We start from the raw sequence: 23298 nt of genomic DNA on the forward strand, positions 1-23298 counted from the left end.
CCAGGAGATGGCCTGGAAGGCTGCCATAGCAGTAGACTCCAGGGCCACTGCCTCTTGCTGTGTGAACCAGAGGTTCTCCAACAGCAGGTGTTGCAGAGGCAAGCCTGGAGTTAGGTGAGCTAACTCTGGGTCAACCTGTTTGGTCGGCAAAGGGTCAGACGAAGGCACGTAAAAGCACCGCTGAAGAGGCAGAGGAGGGGGAAGCAACTTGTCTGACCTGCCAGACCTAAGCGAGGCTTCTTGTCCTGAGACAAGAGCACTCACCTGGTCCAGCACACTGACAGCCAAGGAAGACCATGGAAGCCCTACGGGCGCTCTGGGTTCCTTTTTTGGACCCAAGAACGACTCGATGGTCAGAGGGGGTAACCACCGATCCTTCCCCAAGATCACTATGCCGACAGATCAGCGTGATGACCTCTGCAAACGATCTCTGTGTCTCGGGGGTGACTGTGTCTTGAGGCGATGGACCATCGGGTCCATCCAGGCCGAGCCCCTCCCGAGACACTCTTCCTTCAGAAGGAAGAACCTCGTCAGCTCCCCGTGATCTCCTCTGACCACTTGAGCGTATGACCTCTCGGGTCCTAGGACCGAACCAGGCACATACGCTCTCATGGACGGACTGAGAGAAGTGCACTCCTCACGATACCCCCTAGTTGCCTCGCTCCTCCTGTTGTACCCAGAGGAAATTGAAGGGACAGGTGAGGCAGATATGACTTTCCCGCTCTGTCTACTGGCCGAACCGGTGGACGGAGAGGGCTGCAGGAGATCACCAATCCGCGGTGATGACCGGTCTGCAGGTCTAGACCAGCGGTCTCCCTGAAGAAGAAGCGCTGGTCCGAGGACAGTAGCGTCGATTTCTCGCGTCAGGGAAACCGCTACCAGCTGCCCAGACCGTCTGATCATGCTGGTGCAATCGACACTCGGGTGACAGGTAGCATCCACTAACACAGTGAGAACGAGCACCGTCCTCTAGACGCATCACGGTCCAAGAAGCAGCCGCAGCTGCTCCCAGGGACCGAGGGGACCTCCTCCCAGTTTCACCTCTTGCACAGTCCGATGGGACCGTCACATCAACCCTGTGGACCAGACGATCGTTGTGAGAACGATCAACAGTTAGGCGAGAGTCACCTGGGCGACTCTTACCATCCTTCCGCCCCGTGCTGGAGTCCTGGCTATGAGCATACTCAGTGCCCTGGACTCTGGCTGCATGGTCCACCCACAGGTGACCGTATACTCGGAGAAACTCTCTGGTGAGAACCTGAGACGGTTCCCGGTCCAGAGGTGGAACCTCTAGAGCCGGAAGCAGAAGTACTGGCAACAGCTGGTACCTCTACGGTCCCTGTCTTTCTCTTCCCTGGGGAAGGAGAGGCAGTTCCCGTTCCCAAAGGAACAGGAGAACCAGCGGAAGGCCCACCTGTCTCACAGGGACGATGAGACAAGCCCTTAGAAGGGAGGTGAGACCACCACCTTCTTCAGCTGGGGAGCCTCGGAAGAAGTGGAGGAGGCGACTGAAGATGGCGACGAAGACAAAGACGAAGACAAAGATAAAGAAGACAACGATGACACCTTCCTCTTCTTCTTGGACTTCCTCTTCCCCAGCTTCCTTCGGACAGCAGAAAGATCCCCCACCCAGGGATGGGGCTGGGCAGCGGCTGCCAAAGCAGCAGGCTCCAGCGCGACCTGGGAAGAAGGAACTGACTGAAGAGGTTGAAGAGTTGCCACCAAAACAGTATAGTCCAGGTATTTTAATTAGAAAGGCTAACTGTATGTAACCGTCACTCCCATATAATTCCGAAAGGTAGTAAAGCTCCTTAATTGAAGGATCTATCCTCCTGACCACTCTGAAATGAATAAATTCGGTTTTAGTAGGTTTAGGTTTTTTGAGGTCTTGGTTCTCATATTGAGCTTAGGGAGCAAGATACTCTGAGAGATCATGCCCTAGCGGCCTCAGTCAATCAATAGGACCGGTCACTTCTCATAGGTTATAGAACACTTTTGCAACTCCTATATTGCCTCATTATTACTATATGTTCATTAGTCCATTATATAAAATGTATCCCTGTACCATAAAGGTCTGGTTAACATTAGTCTGGGCCTAGCCTCCTTCGGTAGGCTATCCCTCTCGGTCGAGGCCCCTTATGGTCATGATCCTACCAAAGTGAACCTTGGACCCAGTCACTACCATCCTATAGTGGTAGCCTACGCCTCTGATAGGTGACCGCCCTAACCGATGTGTATACCAACACGGCCATAGGCCAGGTCGCATTACCACTCTTACAAATGGTTAGCCTACACATCGTCTATTTGGTGGCCACTCTAATCGGTAACGATACCAACCACGACGGGCCATGGTTCCATCCACTCTAACCCTACTGGGGTAGCCTGCACGAACAGATGGGTGGCCACCTATGATCGGGCAGGCAGCCAGACATCCATGTCCGACCACCAACAAACCAGCCATCCCCCCTACCCCCCCCACCCCTCGACTACTTATAGGCTAGGCTCAGCTGATCCATTATAATAACTCGTGGTACTAGTTCTCTTTCTAAGAGACATCCCCTTGATTTACACATAAGGGGGGGGGGGGGGGAGGTCAGGGACGGGGGGGAGGAGCAGGGGTGGCGAGTAGACTGCCGGAGCTCAGCCAATGGCGTACATAGCTCCGGCGGCTCATATTTACTTACATAATCCGTGGTCTTCCCTTACGTCCCCGGTTAATAGTGGAATGGCGGTAAGCGGCTTGTCAACCACACCCTCCCGCCCCCTCGCCCCCCTTTTTTAACAGAGATAAGCATCGTCAGACGTGGTAAATCCCTTCTCCTGACTCGCTATGTCCGGCGGTTCCACAGCTAACGGCTAGGACAAAAGCCATTGAGACCTGAGTGTAGCCAAGGTTGGGAAAGTTGTACAGGTATTATCTCCGGACTGTTGCTGTACCGACGGAGAGTGACTTACCCTCACATGTCCGATAAACCTATGGTTGATCGGTTTCCGTTCTCGGGGTCTTAGTAGGCGCTTACACCTATGCGTAGCCCTCCGGTCCAGCGAGACTACAGAGTTGAGGTCCGTCCTCCTCATGGGCAGGCGGATATCGGAGTGTAGGTATCGGTGCCTGCCAGGAACCTGCGAACGCGACCTACAACGGACAAGAAATTGTTAAAGACAAATTATTCAGTGAATTGCATGCCTATTTTTGTGGAATATGCATACTCTTATCATTAAGATTGTGCATGCACTGAAGTAATTATTAATGAGTATTTGTGAGCTTACTAGTTTTTAAGTTCCATTTCCTCCTTAGGGGATGTTGCTCATTAAAAATTCCCCTTACAGAAGGTGCGTTGCCTGGCGCAGGGGTGCTCCGCCTCCCTCAGCGAACCCGTGGGACACGAAGTGTGCCGGTCCCACTCTAACTGCTCCATCTCCTTCGTAGCGGAGGAGTGGAGTCACCCTACATGGTGTGGCACCCTGAAGCCTGCACTATTTGCTACGACATGGTGCTGATTCTTGTTAATGACCAGGTAAGCACTAAACATTCCCCCCCCTTCCCTTTTTTCAAAAATCACTTGAGGAAAATTGTATTATACATGCAATTTATATTTTAAAAATAAGCCGTCTATGGTGTGGGAGTGTTAAGTTTCCCTTTCCCTCCCGCATGACGGACAATGACAGCCGCCAGAGGGCCAAGACGGACTGAGACACTGGGTCTCTGGGTATGGAAGGAAGGCTCCGTCAGGACGCCCCTACGTCCTGGATGCCAGCCTGGGGACCCTTCTCTTCAAGAATTCGCCGTCGGCTTCAGTAAAGCCTAGTCTGGCGGTCCCCATTATCAACGCCCTCTGGGCGGCAACAGGAACCCTTCCGGAGGATCAAGAGCTGGTGGGAGATGTGGCTGCCATCAGCATCCACACGGAACCCATGGTACTGGGGGAGCAGGGTAAGTGGTGAGGTAAGTGAGGCAGGTAGCCTCCTCAGTCCCACTCCTTCCTCTACCTCTTCCTTCTGGGGCTGCGTTAACACCAGGTTGACGCCTCACAAAGGCTCATACACCATGTTTGTGACGCCGGACCAAGTCCCGTCACCCTGCACCGACAAAGTGACGAGTTGACCCTCCAAGCCATCACAGAGGAAAAGCCTCTCCCAGTCTTAAAGGAGACAGAGGCCACTTCCTCCTCCTCCATGTCAGGAGGGATTTTTGGCAAGATGCTCCGGCCACTTTCACCCTAAGCTTCCGGAGCACATGATAAAATCAGAATTTGAGGCCAGGTCTAGACTGGCTAGATCACAACTCCGTTACCTCAATGGAGCTGGTGTTAGCTTCTACATATAAGGACGAGCAAATATGTTATTGTCATGATACAATAAAGTTTGTTCATACTTACCTGGCAGATATATATATATAGCTGTATTCTCCAAAGTCCGACAGAATGTCAAAACTCCCGGCACACGCAGTGGTCGGCCAGGTGGTTAGTACCCATTCCCGCCGCTGGGAGGCGGATATCAGGAACCATTCCCATTTTCTATTCAGATTTTTCATACCACTGTCCCTGAGGGGAGGTGGGTGGGTACTTAATTATATATATCTGCCAGGTAAGTATGAACAAACTTTATTGTATCATGACAATAACATTTTGTTCATGAAACTTACCTGTCAGATATATATATAGCTGAATCCCACCCATTGGAGGTGGGAAGGGGACAGAAGAGAAGGAGTTTTAGGAAACAAATTACATGCAGATGATTGACATCTTGGTTCCTTACCTGTTAGCATAGCTGACTTCGTGATTACTGTCACTCACGTCTGCTTCTGCTTTACTAGTCTCCAGCTGTTTGAGTTTCTAGATGATCTGCAAACGGGGGCGTGACCCGAAATGTGACTAGACCATATTGACCATACTATGAGGGCAACGAAGCTAAAAACCACCACCTGACCTAACCTATCGAAGTTAGTCCCATAACTTCTAGGCTAAAGAAAGGGAAAGCGCCTCAAGCGACCAACCCTTCAACCATAAACCAACACCATAAAATTAAAAGCACACCTATCCCTTTTCTATAGGATAGGATTCGTGCTGCTTCCTGCCCCCAACAACATTTCTGCGGATATGTATGGTCCTAGCGACTCGCAGTTCTCATATGCCGTCTTCACATCCCGCAGGTAATGTGAAGCGAACACAGAGTTGCTTCGCCAAAAAGTAGCACTAAGGATATCGCTGAGTGCCATATTCTTTTGAAACGCCATCAAGGTTGCGACAGCTCTCACCTCATGGGCTTTTATTTTCAAAAGTTTCAGATCACCATCTGGGCAGGACGCATGGGCCTCCCTGATGGTGCTTCGTAAAAAGAATGCCAGTGCATTCTTCGACATAGGAAAGTCGGGTCTCTTAACAGAGCACCATAGATTTTCAGAAGGACCCCCGACAGTTTTTAGTCTTTTGCAAATAAAATTTGAGAGCCCTGACAGGGCACAGGACTCTCTCTGGCTCTTGTCCGATGAACTCTGCTAACCCCTTGATTTCAAAGGTCTTCGGCCAGGGGTTAGATGGGTTTTCATTCTTCGCTAAGAAGTTAGGATTCAGGGAGCACACTGCACTGTGTCCTCTGAAACCCACATATTTACTCATTGCTTGAATTTCACTAACCCTTTTTGCCGTGGCAAGAGCAGTTAGGAAAATCGCCTTTCTTGTAGTGTCTTTCAACGAGGCAGCATGCAGAGGTTCAAACGGAGCCGACATCAAGAACCTTAGAACTACGTCAAGGTTCCATGATGGGACCTTCGGTTGCGGTACTTTAGCTGTTTCAAACGATCTCAAAAGATCGTGAAGGTCTTTATCATTTGTCAGGTCTAACCCTCTGTGACGGAAGACAGCTGACAGCATACTCTTATATCCTTTTATTGTGGGCACTGCAAGTCTGTCCACATTTCTCAAATGCAGGAGAAACTCAGCGATTTGGTTCACAGAGGTCGTGGAGGAGGAAATACCTTTCTTCCTACACCACCTCCTGAAGACAGCCCACTTCGATTGAGATAAACCGCTCGAGAGGAAGCTCTTCTCGCATTGGCAATAGCCTCTGCCACTGGTCTTGAAAAACCTCTCGCTCTGGCCAACTTCTTGATAGTCTGAACGCAGTCAGACTCAGAGCGGAGAGGTTTCCGTGGTACCTCTCGAAGTGGGGCTGTCTGAGATCTACTCTCTCTGGCAGGGTTCTCGGGAAGTCTACTAGAAGAGACATGACCTCCGTGAACCAATTGCTTGAAGGCCAAAAGGGGGCAATCAGAGTCATTCTCGCTCCTGGCGACGCCGCAAACTTCCTTATTACCTCTCCTAAAGTTTGAACAGGGGAAAGGCGTAAACGTCCATCCCCGTCCGGTCCCATAGGATGGCATCTATCGCTATTGCTTCCGGGTCGAGAACTGGAGAGCAATAAATCGGAAGCCTCTTCGTTTTCGGGTTCGACGGTGAGAAGAGGTCGACTAGCTGCGTCCCCACATCTTCCATAGTTTTTTGGCAGAGCCTCTAGATGGAGGGTCCATTCTGTGGGAAGCATCTGATGTTGACGGCTTAAAAGATCCGCTCGGACATTTTGCACTCCTGAAATGAACCTTGTTAGGATCACTATGCTCCGAGCTTTCGCCCATAGAAGGATGTCTCTCGCTACCTTGAACAGTGATCGAGAGTGTGTCCCCCCCTGCTTTTTTATGTAAGCGAGAGCCCTAGTGTTGTCCGAGTTGATCTGGACAACTCGGCCCACCACTCGCTCTTCAAAGAATTGAAGAGCCAACCGAATAGCTTCCAACTCTTTTAAGTTTATGTGCCAGGACCTCTGTTCCCCTCTCCAGAGGCCTGACACTTCCTCCTTGCCTAGTGTTTGCTCCCCAGCCCGCCATGGAGGCGTCTGAGAACAACACTAGGTCGGGGCTCAAAAGGTTGAGGGACAGTCCTTCCGAAAGTTTGACTGGATCTTGCCACCACTTCAGTTGATCCTTGACCGCTTGTGAAATCACCAAAGTCGAGTCTAGGTTCTGTTTGTCCTTCCAGTTTTCTGCCAGAAAAAACTGGAGTGGCCTGAGGTGCAACCTCCCCAGGGAAACAAACTTCTCCAGCGAAGAAATGGTTCCCAGCAGACTCATCCATTCCTTCGCCGAGCATGTTTCTTTCCCTAGAAAAGCTGGACACTTTTCCTAACGGCATTTTTGCTGACGTTCCTTTGATGAAAAAGCTTGAAAAGCCGCTGAATCCATCTGAATCCCCAGATTACACGATGGACTGCGTGGGGATCAGATGGTACTTCTCGTAATTGACTATTAGGCCCAGGGCCTTCATCAGCTGCAACGTCGTTTGAAGGTCCTCCAGGCACCTTGACTCCAAAGACGATCTGATTAGCCAGTCGTCCAGGTAGAGCGAGACTCTTATCTTCGATAGGTGAAGCCATTTTGCTACATTCCGCATGAGGAAAGTGAAAACCATCGGTGCCGTACTCAGACCAAAGCAAAGAGCCCTGAACTAAAAGACCTGCCCTTTTTAAGACGAACCTCAGGAACTTCCTTGATTGAGGATGAATTGGGACGTGGAAATAAGCGTCTTGGAGGTCCAATGACACCATCCAATCTCCTGGTCTCAAAGCCCCTAACACAGACTGAGACGTTTCCATCCTGAACTTTTCCTTCCTCACAAAAAGGTTCAGTCTGCTGACGTCTAGGACAGGCCTCCATCCCCCAGACTGCTTCGGAACCAGGAATAGCCTGTTGTAGAAGCCTGGGGAATCTAACATTAGGACTTCTTCTACGGCTTTCTTTTCTAACATTTGGTCTAGAAGGTCGAGCAAAATCTGTTGCTTCTCTGGCTGGTATGCGGGCGACAGGTCTATCGGCTTCGTGCTCAAAGGAGGAGCAGAGAGGAAAGGGATCTTGTATCCTCTCTCGATCACATCTAGGGACCAGGTGTCCGACCCTATCATCCTCCATGCCTGAGCAAACAAGGTGAGTCTCGCACCGACAGGTGCCTGAAGGGCAGAAATGTCAATTTTTTCCTTTCTTAATTGAAGAGGCCTTGCCTCTAAAGGACCCCCTTCCTCTCGAAAAACCTCTAGAGGAAGGTGCTCCACGAAAGGGCTTAAATTTCTTCTTGGGGGCTTGCACGGTCGAAGTAGAAGCCTGGGTTGGGGGAGTAGGGCATCTGGAAGACTGAGTCAAGAGGTCCTGTGTTGCTTTCTCCTGCAAATTAACCGACAGATCCTTAATCATGGACTGCGGGAAAAGATGTGTAGAGAAGGGGGCGAACAACAATTCTGCCTTCTGCGCAGGAGAAACCACTTTTGCCGCAAAACTGCAATAGAGAGCTCTCTTTTTAGCAGTTCGGTAGCAGCAAAATGGGATGCTAATTCATCAGAGCCATCCCTTACTGCTCTATCCATGCAAGCCAGCACACTTGAAAGTCCTTCCAAAGAATAGTCTTGACTTCTAGATTGTAAATCCAAGGCCCCAAACACCAATCCAACCATGAAGTTAAACACCTCCAGCGTCTTAAATATTCCTTTGAGATGATGATCTGTTTCTGACATTGTCCAAGAAACCTTCGCTGATGATAGGTAAGACCTCCTCGGAGCGTCTACTAAATTTGCGAAATCGCCTTGAGAAGAGCGGCGCTTTCAATCCCGCTTCTTCTCCCGTCTCGTACCAGATCCCCGCAGTAAGGGATAGAGCAGTAAGGGATGGCTCTCCCGCTCAGTCTAGATGGGGGAAGAGCAAAAGAAGTCTTTCCTTTAGCCTTCCTTGAGTCCATCCAATCCTGAATTCTCTTAAACACCCTCTTCGCAGAGAGCAAAGTGGCCATTTTAACGAAGCCAGGAGCCTTCCTGGCCTTCGATGAGGCTAATTGTGAAGGGGGAGAGCAAGGAACCGGCGCTTGAAACTTATCCGGGAACAAGTTCTTAAGAAGGTTCGTTAACGTCTTATAATCTGAAGCCGCTGTTCGCTGTCGGCTCTTCATCATCCATAGGGAACTAATCACTAGAAGAATCTCTCTCTCGAGTAGCAGTGTCCTTCAAAGATCGTGATGATAATAATCCTTGAGGTCCTGTTCGCAAGAGGGTGCCTCTTGTTGAAGAAGAGTTCGAAGTAACCAATCGTTGTTTCCTTGCTATCTTCGACACTTTAATATCTTGGGCTTGCGAAAAATCTTGACGCTTCGGACTCAAACGTTCTTCCAAGGCGTCCTCCCGAGCGTCCCGATGTGTAAGACGCCGCGCATCCTGAGAAGCGTCTGCTCGAGCGTCCTGGCGAGCGCTCCGATGCGTAAGACACGAGCGTCATAAGAAGCGTTCTTCCCGAACGTCCTGAAGAGTACTTCGATGCACGACGCTGAACACTATCTGACGCTTCTTTAAAAGCGTCTTGATCATCGTCACGCAAAACAGAACGTACAACAGAACCGTGAACTTCTGTCGTGGATTTCTGAACGTTCTCGGCCTTTTGACAAAGACGCCGGCCGCCTGTGCGACAACTCACGTCTCCGTCAAATTCGTCTCTCCTAGACGCCCTTTCATGAGGAACGCATTCACGTTCTCGAATGAGTCGGCTACTAGAAGGTGACTCAAAGGCCGAAAAACGAGGAGAAGGAGCCGGGGACTGCCTAGTCCTCTTAACAGGCAGCCACCAATCCTTCCTTCGATGACTGGTTTGTTCTGCCTCTTTCCTTCGCAAAATAGGAAGTCAACTGCTTTTGCATCTCTAAAAGCATTTCCCTTGATGGAGAAAATTCTCGATCAGGAGAAGGACTAATCCTGTGAGAGGAAGATGGGCGAGGGGATGCCCTCTCCTTCAACTCAGGAACAAATTTAGAGCGACTTGGACGCTCGAAAGAGTCCTCCCCTGATGAAGTCTTGGTCCTTTTCTGCGGTGGAAAAGCTTCAAAATATTCAGGTGAAGAATCCAAATATTGATCAGAAGGACGTGAAGCGTCCTCTTCTCTGAAACCTCTCTTAAGAGGGAAACATGAGAGGTCCTCCGAGAGTCCCAACCCCGGTGAGGAGGAGGAAGGCCAAGCCGCGGAGGATGAGAAGCACTCTTTTAAGGACCCGTGCTCGTGCACGAACCCTGGCAGTCTGAGACTCATCCTCAGATTCTGCCGAAGGGACGTCAGACCGGATATTAGTTCCCGTAACCCTCCTTCGGCTTTCGGCTTGCCCTCTCCCTAAGGCCTGGGAGTCCGGCAGAGGCCTAGGCCTGGAGGCATTATGGGACCGATCTGACGCCCCCGGACCCCCCTCCACAACACTGGATGCACTAACACTATCATTGCACTTAGCACATTTGATTGTAGAGACAAGCACTTTTGATTCCGGCACGAATCGACTCCATAATCGTAGATAATACATTTCCTTCTGTAGACACTTCCTGATTGTCCAGTGGCAATACAACAGGATTAGGTTGGATTAAATCTACAGGAGGATTTAATGGAGATACAATCTTACCCTGACTTCTATTCACAGAAGCACTCCTAGAGGAAGACCTCCTGATTCTATCACGCTCAAGCTTTCTCACGTAAGAATCATATGCCTTCCACTCAACCTCAGTCAACTGCTCACACTCAATGCATCTATCATTCAACATACATACATGACCTCGACATTTCGAGCACACCGAATGAGAGTCTGCCGAAGCTTTCGGTAACCTCACCTTACATTCCTGCCATCACACACCCTGAAACTAGCAGAGCTAGATCCAGACATCGTATTTAAAGAAAAGTCAAAGCCAAAATCCAAATCAATCCACTTATCGCGTATGCCAAGCCAACAAGCCAAATCAAACCAAAAGTCAATCAGAATACTCAAGTTAGCACAAGAAGTTTCAAAATCCCAGGCGGAGGTCTGTAAACAGTTGATTTACCGCACCGGCGACAGAGAAAAATCTGAATAGAAAATGGGAATGGTTCCTGATATCCGCCTCCCAGTGGCGGGAATGGGTACTAACCACCTGGCCGACCACTGCGTGTGCCGGGGAGTTTTTGAAATTCTGTCGGACTTTGGAGAATACAGCTATATATATATCTGACAGGTAAGTTTCATGAACAAACTTCCAGGTTTTGACAAAAAGTCTGTTACAGACTTATCAGTCGGACCTGTTCGACTTTGGCGCCGCAAGAAGGGCTTGCAGGAAGTAAGTCCTAGCAGAGGCTTCTATTAGGCATGAGCCTAATAGGTTAATCCAATCCTTGATCTCGGGAGATAAACTGTTCCTTCAAGAAATGGATAATGTCTTGAGGGAGGCATCCAGAGCTAACCAAAGCCTCCGAGTCCATTGGGGTCTCCCCTTCAACGCAAGTTTGACGCAACCGGACAGCAAGCCAGGGCAAAGAAGAGGCAAAGGAAGTTCATGCCCTTACAAACTGCTCGTCCTCAGTCATGTGGTCCAGGCAGTCCCAATTTATTTTTCTCAAATGGCGAAGCCTTCGACATCAAAAGGCCCAGCCACAGCAACAATTTGTGCTTGCTTCAGGCTCCACAAGGCCAACAGCCCTCAACCTCTACGTCCTAATGGCCTCCCCTGCCTTCAACCCCGTCTACGAAGCCAGTGGTTCTTTTTGCGGCTACAACAGGCATGCCGTAGCAGTAGAGCCAGAGGCCACTCCCGGCTACGAAGCGGTTCAAGGGCAGAGGGTTCCTAGGGAGCAAGGGATACAAACCTGCAACCAAGCAGTGAAAGGCAGCAGGTAGGAGGGGGAGACTATACTTTTTTTCGAGACCATTGGACCTTCAGTCTAGGGCAGCGCAGCATAATCTCCAAGGGCCTGGGATGGAAATGGAGGAAAGGTCCCCCGCCACCGCCAGTTAACTTCTTCCAGATCCAACAACGGACCTGGAAGAATACACCTAAGATCTCCTGCAAAAGAAGGCCATAAAGAGAGTAAGGAGTCTAAAGTTTCAAGGACGTCTGTTCAGTGTCCCAAAGAAGCACTCAGACAAAAGAAGAGTCATTCTGGACTTTGTCCAAACTCCATTCCTATATTCTTTGCGACAAGTTTTGCATGCTGACAGTCTCGCAGGTGCGGACCTACTTCCCCGTGGGGCCGTCACCACCTCTATAGATCTTTTAGACGCTTACTATCATGTTCCCGATAGCAAGGAACTTCTCTCCATACCTAGACTTTCAGACTAGGCAACAGGGCTTATTCACTCAGTCATAAGCCATTCGGGCTCAACATTGCACCCAGAATATTTACCAAGATAGGAGAGACGATAGTCAAGAACTCAGGACCAGAAGAGTATATGTTAGTAGCCTACCTGGACGACTGGCTCATTTAGGCAGCCACCATCGAGGAATGCCGCAGGTCAACAGCCAAAGTGATAGAACTCTTGGAGTTTTCTAGGTTTTCAAATAAACAAGGAGATATCTCGGCTGGAACCGGCTTCCCACTTTCAATGGTTGGGGAATCCAATGGGACCTAGAAAAACACAAGCTATCTCTCCCACCCAAAAGGCCAAAGAGATAGCTGTGGCTACAAAAACACTTTCTCGGGAACAAAAAGGCCTCTCGCCGTACCCAAGAGAGGATCCTTGGTTTGCTACAATTTGCGTCAGTAACAGACATCCTACTAAAGCCAGATTGAAAGATATCAATCGTGTCTGGAGGAAGAGAGCCAACAACAATCTCAGAGACAAACTCTCAGTAATTCCACCCATACTAGCAAAAGAGACTTCGCCCATGGTCGAAACACAAGAATCTAGCCAAGTCAGTGCCACTGCACTTCCCTCCCCATCTCTGACGATTCACACAGACGCGTCACTGAGTGGTTTGGGGGGGGATACTCTCAGCACAAGAAGGTTCAAGGGATATGGTCGAATACGTTCCACCACCGTTTCCATATCAAATGTTCGAAGCCATGGCAGTTTTCCTAACCCTAAAGAAATTAACTCCGGCCAGGAACAGCCATGTTGAGGATAGTCTCAGACAGCCTAGTGGTGGTCCATTGCATAAACAGGGGAGGCTCCATGGGAAGCAAGCTGAATCACGTGCTGATCGCAATATTTGCCTTAGCAGCGAAGAAACATTGGCACCTGTCAGCAACTCATCTGGCAGGAGTCAGGAATGTAATCGCGGACGCTCTTTCCAGGACTGCTCCACTAGAATCATAATGGTCCCTGGACAAGAGTTCATTCCTATGGATTTTGCAATCAGATTCCAGGCTTGCAAGTAGATTTATTCGCAACAGAATCCAAACCACAAGCTACCATGCTACGTGGCTCCCAACCTGGACCCTCGAGCCTACGCCACAGACGTGATGGCCATAAATTGGAACAACTGGCAGATTTACTTGTTCCCATCCAGTGAATCTTCTGATGAAGGTGTTGCACCAAACTACGTTCCTTCATCAGGACAAGTAGCTCTAGTGGCCCCCAACTGGCCCAAAAGCAACTGGTTTCTGCTCCTCCTAGAGCTGAAGCTCCAACCCAGAAGAATCCCTCGCCCAGAACTGACGCAGGTTGTACAAACTCGAACTGTGTCAGCTTCCTCAAGAATTCTACAAACCCTAACTTTATGGACTTCATAAAGTTTGTGGCCCAGAAGATGCGAGTATTGATCCGTGTAACATCATGTTCATAGAATCAGACAAAAGAGATTCAACACTTACGACAATATGATTTAGCTGTTAAAAAGTTAGCTGAATTTCTAAAAACATTCAGATGCTCATAAAATGACCCCAAAATCTTGCAATCTCGTCTTCAGACTCTATTCGAGAAGGGCCTAGCCGGCAGTACTATACAACAAATAAAAAAAATCAGTCTTGAAAAAGATCTTTTCAAGTTGGTTTCAATATAAATTTGTCAGACATATTTTTCTTCCATTCCAAGAGCATGTGCACGCCTGAGACCAACTGTCCGCCCACAAAAGGTCACAAAATAGGTTCTTAAATGATGTACTTAAATTGGCGTCAGATACCATTAATGAATCATGCTCATATATAACTCTTCTAAGGAAAACTTTATTCCTAACGGCTATGGCCTCGGGTGCCAGAATAATCTGAACTTTCGGCTCTCTCGCGTAACCCAGATCACATAGATTTCCTTTCCCATCAGGGGAAGTGCTACTATCCCCAGACCGGAGCTTCCTTGGCAAAAAATGAGGGACCCTCAAAATAGGTGGTCTCCTTGGAAAATCATTCCCCTGACACAGGACACATCGCTATGCCCTGTCAACGACTCTTAAGTCCTTTTTAAAGTCCAGGACCTCCAGCAAGCAAGGTCGTCAGGTCCTCTCTTTAATTAGAGAACATGGTGGCACAATCTCTATCAGGTATTAGACAGCAAATACTTTACTTTATAAAACAAGCCAACCCGGATTCATTCCCACATGTTCATGGAACATCCGGGCAGTGGCTAGATCAATTAATTACTTCCAAAATATGAATTTTGAGGATCTGAAGAAATACACAGGGTGGAAATCTCTCCAGTAGTTTTCAAGCGTCACTATTTGAAGAATTTGGAGGCCCTTAAATATTCAAACAATTGCTGCAGGGAGCATAGTCTCCCCTGAATAACATTTCCAACCTTCTTCTGCCCCACTTTCCCCCCTTTCACCCCCTCTCCTTTCTACCTGCCTCACTCGTACTCTTCCACGATACCTCTCTCCTCGGTGTTGCGAGGACTTGGGCGTCATCCTGCCGCCACCTATGCTTGTACATAAATTATTTGTTCCGGATAGGCCTTTTATTGACCATTTGTACATACTCTGAATTTGTATCAAATTCCTTACATGATACCTTATTATTTTGTATTACCTTTAAGTATGATTAATTCTAAGTCATAGGTTAAGTCCTTAGGATACTTAGTAATAATAAGTTTAAGTTTAACTATTGTTACTAAACAAAATATTTTTGCAGTGAGTAAACTTATATTTTAAATGAATTTCAGTTTTCATTCCTCCTCTTAGTTTTACTTATTATTCAGTAGGCTTGGATAGTATTCTCTGGTAAATTTTCACCGGCGAACACAGGTCGACCCAGAAAAGGTTGGGATTTTTGCGAAGGAAAAATCTATTTCTGGGGAGGACCTGTGCCGCCCGGTGAAAACCCGACCCCTTTGGTAGTCTTCACTTCCCTACACCTATCCAAGCCATAAAAGGTATCTAAAAAGATCATCAAGGATTGCAGATGTCGCTCGAGTCGGGTATATAACAGTAGTAGTAAGGGGGCGATGTAGGTGTGACCGTTGACTCGGCTCACCCCATATGGGGGTTTTTGAGAAGGAAAAACTCTAAATGGCAAAGGACCTGTGGAATAGTGGCTTTCACAAGCCCCAAACCCCAAACTTTATACCCGACGCCCTTTGGGTCTCGCGTGAGGGTAGTAAACCCTCTGCATAACGATGCTAGCTTTTTTTTTCTCTGGTATATTTAGAAACTATTTATACTAGAAAAGTGGATAGCAGGATCCTTTTCACCGGGCGACACAGGTTTCTCCCCAGAAAATGAATTTTTCCTTCATCAAAATCCCTTTTAGAGCCTCATCATGTCTACTAAAGGTAACCCAAGCTTCCCACTTGGATTCACTGTTGATAAAGTTCATCTTTATTTTTTGTAAAAGTTCCAATTATTTCAAAGCTGTTGAGATAATTTCATAATCACAACTGATAAAGACGTTAGACGACGCTGGTCAAACACCATCCTTCTTATTAACAGCATCAGTGACCTGGCTAGCACAGCGTAGGTGAAACCATGCCTACTTTGTTTAAAGAGGGCTCCCATTACCAGTGTTTAAAGGCAAGTGAATTCACAAACTTTAAGAAGCTATTTAATGTACACTTGCATCAGTGCACACTTGCATCAGTGCACGGATCTGGACAACGTGATCAAATTCACATACTGTATCTTCTGAATCTTTTGTAGGGGAGCCACTCAAGGTAGGTAACTGTGGCCAAACTACAGTGTGGCACTCAACTTGGTTAGACAGGTACTATTATGGAAACCAGCATAAGATGCTTGTCATGTTGCATCGGTGGTTAGCCAATATTTTTATCCTTAAATGAGCCAATATTTTTGTCCTTAAATGTAACTACAAAGAATTGAAGAATTTCTGCAGTGAGCTTACAGCGCTTATAGAGCAAATAAAGAGACTGCAGATCTGCATTAGATCAGGGAATGTTACTTAGTTTGATAACTCAAAAACTATCACAGGGTCAGGTATATCAGATTGTTGGCTTGCTACAAAGTGACATTATTTTTTAAATGAATTATTTGAAGCACTGAACTTCCTTATCAGAAGTAGGAAGAATGATACCTTGTAGAGGGGGGGAACTATCACAGACCTTGCGATGAGAGGCACTAGAAACTAGCACCTCCCGCACAGCGTCATGTCTGTTCTGCAATGGGCATCATACTGCATTCAATTGTCAAAAGCATTCAAATGCTGCAGCAAAGAAGCGCCAGCTGATCTTGTCTTGTAAGTGTTTCAATTGCATGCCTTGCAATCTGGGCATATAGTAGCAAGCAGTGCAACAGCAAATGCAAACTGCAAGCTGTGCAATGAAAGACATCACATCCTCATATGTGAAAATGGCAGCAACAACAAGTTAAAGTCAGGTCCGTTCTCAACGCCGAAATCCATTTTCCCCGACTCATGATCAACTCCTACTCGTGTCACAACAAAGCCCATTAGGAATCTGAATAAATCCCATTTGCTGGTCAAGTCAAATGTAAATCATAACATAAATCAGGGTAAGCAGTTTGAGAGGGGAAAAAAGAAACCTTGTGTAAGTCAATGAAATGCAAAGAACAAGCCTTCTACTGAATTACCTGCCACCTTACTTCCCCACTGTGACAGCCATTTTGTACATGCGCGAACAGCCATTTAAAACGTGCATGTTTCCTAGACACTGGTACCATTGTAGTTTCATTTCTAGTTGGTTGGCAAGGAAGCTCAAGTTTGCCCGTTGTTTCAGGTTTCACTCAATATCGCACCTTTTGGCTCTCCAACAGTAAATGGAGATTTGTTTTGTACTTGTATGGATTTATATGGGTAAACGGACTTGTAAGAGCTAAGCAGTTGTTCATGATGATGTAGATAGGCTTATTTGCAATGTATGTAGAGTAATGTAAGTCAGTTTTTGAGAGACAAAAGGTACAAGATGGCAGATTCAGAAATCAAGGGAGATGTACGACGACACATTAATTTGCTGATAGGGGATGATTATTTGAACTTTTTCATTGTTAGGATGGAGAAAATCGAGGGAATTAGTCTATTCACTACACAAAATGGGGCTGCACCTTATGGGAAGGTACCGCAGTGGGCTTAACAGGGATGGACACGTCAACTTCGAACGCTGCATGTTTGTCGGATAGTTGAATTTGTCACAGAAGTAGATGACATCAGTATTGCTTTATATGAGCAATTCACAGGAACAGAATATGAGTTTAGGGGGAAAAGATGAAGCAGAGCATAACCAAAACGGACAGAGGGTGCTGACACGAGAAAACCCCTACGTAGGTCCAAGTGCGAAGAAGATTCCTCTTGCATTGCTATTGTGCAGTTAAAACTTGATTGGGAGACAGACTGATGTAAACCCTGAGTGTGCTACAACCTGCCAAGCCTCTTACACCAATTTGGAAATGAGTAACATAGAAGTAACTCTGTTTCCGTTCAGGGAGAACATAAATAGTACACCCTATCTGACAAGGTTGGGGGGAGATTTACTTCAACAGGAGTGTGATGCAAAGCTGCAGTTTGTCCAAACTCGCTGCAATCCTGTTGACCTGCAACCCAGAGGACCTTCCTTTCTACATCAAAAGGGCAAATCTGGACCGCCAAGAAAGCAGTGATGAATCATATGATCAACTACAAGTCCTATTTGTTGCAGCCCAATGAGAATTACAAGAAGAAGGGAAACCTGACTCCGCCTGCCGAATTATGGGAACTAAGGGGGAAGTACACTAATTTTGTTTCATTAATAAGAATAATGAGATATGTTTTGAAGTTTGGACACTGCCAAGTAGCTCTCTCTTAAAATTAGCCTGTATGGAACAGCGGCACCACTTTCCTACAGTGTGTCATGACTTAGAGACTGGAGTGAGAGTACTGCGCACATCAATAGTTTTCACTGATCAGTTAGGTTTAGTGATAAGAATGGGGTTATCTATACACGAAGTAGGTTGCAAAATGAATCGAATAGTAAGAACGAATAAAATTGTTGCTTTCAAAAGGCCATTTAGTTAGTGCATTGTACCTTGAGCACCTCCACACCACCCACATGTATTGTGGTGGTTAATGTACTAATCACATTCTTTTGGCAGGAATGTGGAGCTCAGGATTGAGGACCATAGCAAGCGAGTGGTGGGGAAGTGCAGAGCCTGTATTGGAGCCTTCAGGCCCCTATTTGGCTGTCCGCTGCCTCCTCCCCTCCCAATTGACAGATCACTCTTGTTACAACCCTTTGACAAGGTTAGAGTGGACCACACCAGCCCCATGAGGGTTGATGGGGTGGTAGGATACTCCTGATTATTACCTGTTTAGCCAGCCATGCAGTGATTTTAGATTATTGCAATGGGTGGATGCCTTTTGCCACTGACACTTTTCTTGCTCTCAGAGAGATTTTCTGCACACACAGAGTGCCATCTAGTATCTACAGCGACAAATGCCACAACCTTTTGACAGCAAGCACCTTCCAGAGTAAGGTGTATGATGAAGATATCACTCAACGATTCCTCCGGAGAAGGGGAATAAAGTGGATATTTCCCGTGCCCCAGATCTCCCTGGGAGGGAGGTTTCTTTGAAAGACTGATAGGGGTGGTGACCACCCTCAACAAAACGTATTTAGCAAAAGAGCAGCTTCACACCCTCATCAAAGAAGCCGAAATGGTGGTCAATAACTGCCCATTAATGTACGCAGGAGATGCGAGGGGGGATGAAGTCCTCAAGCCTTCCCATCTTGTCCAAGGCGATGTGATATGCTTGCCCCCTGCCAGTGGTTTCTCATGAAGAGATGTATCAGACATTGACCACTACAGCAACTGTGACACTAATATTTCTGCCTAACAGAAATGCTTGAACATTTCAAGCACTATTGAGGGAGGGTTACCTGAGGTCGTTTCATGAGTGCATGAATTCCGGGAAGCCCCAATGACTGCGCTGCATGTGGAAGACATTGTGTTAGTCAAAGTGGAGCAAAGGAAGAATCGTTGCAGTATACCCTGACAAGAGAGGGGTAAGGTAATGAATCTGTAAAAGTGCTCTGCAAAGAGTGGAGTTTCAGAAGACATCTGAAGGTGTTAAGAGATTATTGTTGGTTACGCCTCGTGGGACCAGCAAGGGCGGTCAGCAGATGTCTTCAACAAGATGAATAGTGTGTGCTTGAAACAAATTATAGTTTTCTGATGTCCAAGTGTAACTCATGTGTTACCCAAGGTTGAAAAAACTGTCACTGATGTGACTCCAGAAAGAGCATTATGCAACTTTGCTTGCATGACTTGATATAATGCAAAAGCCCGTACAGGTATGAACGAGCATAAGCACCAACGTGCCGAGAGAATCTCTTGTTACAAAGTGGAACGTACCACTCCTTGATGGAGACAGTTTTGCTCATTCAAAAGTATGTTTACTTTTTATTGATACAGTCAGTGATTAGAAGGTGCTCTACAAGAAGCAATAATTCCCTTGATATTTCACAAGCAGAAACTAATTGAATGCATGAAACTTTCATACTGCTATTGCTTTGATGTTGCTTATTGATTGCATTGACATTTGCATTGATGTTGCTTGATTGCTTGTACTGCTATTTACATCCACAGTGGTCACCCCATACTCGCGGGGGATGCATACCAGACTCCCCCTGCTAATAGTTAAAACCCGCAAATAGTTGGAACCCCTATAAAAATGCTTAAAACCTCCTATTTTGTTAGTTAAAACTAAAAAACAAAAAAATTTTGTAACACCTGGTTTAAGTTTTATCAGTGTAATTTATGATGAAATGATAAAAAAATGCAGGAATTTGTTGATATTTCTCATAGAAACATACCGCAAATAGGCAAATTTTCCACGAATAATGCAGGGAAACATTCATAGAGAAAATCCGCAAATGCGCGAGGCCGCGAATACAGGGGGTGCACCGTATATTGCTTTGAAGATTCTATTATCATTTGTGTTGGTACTGTAGACGCCTTGAGAAGTGCACTGACATTTCACATTTATTTGCATTACCAATTGCATTGTGTTGAGTTGTAGCTTGCACTGTTTGCTCTGGCATGGTGTTGTGATCCTATGTTCAATGGCGTTGTGTGGAGTGATCACTCAGTAGCGACAATATGTGTTTCTATCATAGTGCTGGATACGCATCTAGGATTCAACCCCGAGACCATGTGCCTAGCCTCACCAATCTGAACCTCCTATTCTGCTCTGAGGGCCCTTCCCTTCTTTCAGGGGTAGAGGATGTGGTAAATCTTGCTAGCCCTAATAACTCTGTGGCAGGTATTTCTTTGGAGTTTGCAGTTTCCTAATAGTATTTCGGTTGCTTATTAGAATTTACCGTTATTACTGGGGGGTCGACTGTAATTAACACCCAGGGGCTAGTACTAAACATGGCATAATACATTTGACGCCCCAATCCCTAGTGCTGTCGTATTCGCAGGAATGTTCCTTGCAGTCTGTGCGGAGTTATTGAATAGAATTACCGAGGATGTCATGAAATATGTGTGCACCATTTTTCCTCGACTTGAGTCTGCCTTGGAACTAATTATGTGAAAATCAGTTGGCAGCAGAAAATGTTATTGAAATTGAAGGATCGTAGTAAACATACGAAGAAAATCGGAAACTGTAAAAAGACTAACTGAATCAGGGACAAGCGCGCCTCAAGCCATGGGGATCATGCTTCCCTAAAGAGTCCAGCTAGATAGGACGTGTGTGAATTCTCTATGAGTTTCACGCCAAGATTTCTTTCACCACCATGTGGTAACTGTGAGTCCCCTTATAATTAGTATTACTTATGGGTAGGGTTTGAATTCAACATGAGACTGAAGTGATCTGAGACTAGTGATCTGAGTCAGTGTGAATGTGTGGCATTGCATTTTTGCCTGTGATTTTGGAATAAAGTTCGTTTTGTCCATGACCGTGGAGTCACGTGTTCAATATGGCCTACCATGTTAGTAGGCAGTTGTTGTTGAGTGAAGATAGGGCTATTGGTGTTGCGGGTGCACACTGTAAAGTTTTTGGCACGGTCCTTTTTTATCTGTCCTTGTGCAAGGGCTGGGTGTTATCCCTTCAGGTGGGCCTATGTGCCAACAAGATCTGGTGAATCCGGTTAATAACAGTTGCTGAATAATTCACAACGATTATAAACCTTCCGTCTGCCCAGGGGGACGCTAGGCATGGAACTAACCAGAGTATTTCTATATAAGCATTCAGTATTTCTACAGAAGCAGTTCGCATGGACGGCAAGGATCGTAAGCGCGGATATGACATCCACTAGGGATTATGGCATCCAATGTATTTCGCCGTGTTTAGTACTGGACCCCTTACAGTCGTTCCGAATAAATATTACTTAAAATTTTTGTTCAGGAGGTAAAACTGCATAAAACAACCGCAAACTGCCATAGTCTAGGCCGCCGCGGATAAAGTACCCTAGATCTGCCAAAGTGACTTTTGTTTAGCTAAGTCCAATTAGCCTACAAAAGGGCTCAGAGTTAATTAAAACCAAGGCCCAAGAAATTCCAGCAAGTTTCCACCAAGTTACGATTAAATTAAGGCAAATTGAGTTTACCAAACTTTATGGTACCTAGGTATAGCTAGGCTACTAGGCTAGCTGTACTTGAAAAAATTAGCCACTCACTACCTTTAGTTGCGTAGGTAGAAATTTAAGTTTCTTCACTTACTAGCTACCTATCTCGTTCTGCACAAGTTAGGGAAGTTTTGGTCATACATGTGATTTACTATTAATTGTACAACTAAATTATTATTTCCTGAAATCAATAAAACACAAAGGAATTACGAGTAAAAGTGAAAAGAGAGGCATGAAATTCTTTATACCAGTTTCAACTTACCATCAGATTTTGCATCATTCAAGCGATCAAGATAAAATAAAATTTTCATACATAAATTCACCAGGACTCACTGGTGCTTTCAGATGCGTGTGATAGGGTACCTATGTGAAGAAGAAAATGTGTCTTATCATGTACACTTCTACTTAACTCGACTTCAACAATAATGCCCAGGTGAACAATGATCAACAAGACCCTTCGTGTTGGTCCTCACCAGTAGCAGTAAACAGTTGCTAATTAGCGATATGAGAAGTTTGCAGTTTTGACAATGTTTACCGTGTTATGTCATTAAATTTTCTGTAAATATATGCACAGAATTCCCATTATGACTATCGAACATTTTCACTCCAATGTCATGTATGTGAGTATGTCTAGACTAGACAAGATAGGAGAGAGAGAGAAGAGAGAGAGAGAGAGAGAGAGAGAGGATAATCTGATGAGGTACCGTTGGCGAGCGGCGGGAAATTCAGTTCAGGGAAGAATTCGAAATCTATGGACAGACTTCGCACTCTTAATCTACTCAAGCTAAGCTTTAATCAGGTTGGTTCAGCATACGTTTCTAACGTTCTTATATGAATAAATTTTCAAACAAAAGAGATATCAGACTTAACTGAGTGATATGAAATAAATTCTCAGTGGAGTAAATAAACAACGAACTAAGAAAGATTATTTTCCTTTCAGGCTGAGTTAAGTACAGGGCCAACATAATACGACATATTCTTAATTTTCTCCTCACATATCACATGCATCTAAAATCTGAAAGCAACCAGCGTATTCAGGGTGAATTTGTTGTATGAACATACAATATATATTTTGTCTTGATCGCATGAATGATGCAAAATCCGATGATAAATTGATAAGTAAAAACAGGTATAAAGAATTACATATGCTTCTCTCCTCACTTATACTCGTTGTAATTCCTTTGTGTTTTATCTTATTGATTTCATGCAAATGCGGATATATAACCTAAACAAAGGCAGATATTTTTAATTACAGTAGTAAACATAGCTCATTTTCCGTCAATTATTAGTGATCTCCTTCTATTAGAAAAAGTGTTAAAGTGTTATTTATACCATTCTCAGAAACATTCAAGTAATGCAAGATAACTCAGAATACTGAACATGTCAAATCCCCTATGACACTTAATTTCACCAGACTTAGGTTACCAGAGAGGTAAATACTAATATTTTTCTTATAGATACTAATCCTAGTAAATTTAAATTAAAGACTTATAGGTTAAGAATATCTTTAACAAATCCTCCGGTAACATGATTTAAAAACCCTAA

The 23298-nt window shown here is 45.9% G+C and overlaps 1 protein-coding gene across 7 annotated transcripts in view; it reads right to left on the reverse strand.

Annotated features, from left to right (window-relative positions):
- LOC135219934 (uncharacterized) overlaps positions 1–23298 on the reverse strand; it is a 276412-nt gene that overhangs the window by 108804 nt on the left and 144310 nt on the right. Inside the window, exon 1 of one of the 7 annotated variants that reach the window (XM_064257165.1) lies at positions 22087–22126. The exons of 5 other annotated variants lie outside the window; for them this stretch is intronic. Coding sequence is in view for 1 of the 2 variants with exons in the window: in XM_064257161.1 (XP_064113231.1) it covers positions 22016–22033 (18 nt within the window). In the remaining variant the exon portion in view is untranslated. Of the gene's footprint in view, positions 1–22015; positions 22062–22086; positions 22127–23298 lie in introns of those variants that run through there. One more of the 7 variants, XM_064257161.1, reaches the window with a different exon arrangement.

Source organism: Macrobrachium nipponense, chromosome 1 (genome assembly GCF_015104395.2).
Source record: "Macrobrachium nipponense isolate FS-2020 chromosome 1, ASM1510439v2, whole genome shotgun sequence".
Taxonomy (NCBI): domain Eukaryota; kingdom Metazoa; phylum Arthropoda; class Malacostraca; order Decapoda; family Palaemonidae; genus Macrobrachium; species Macrobrachium nipponense.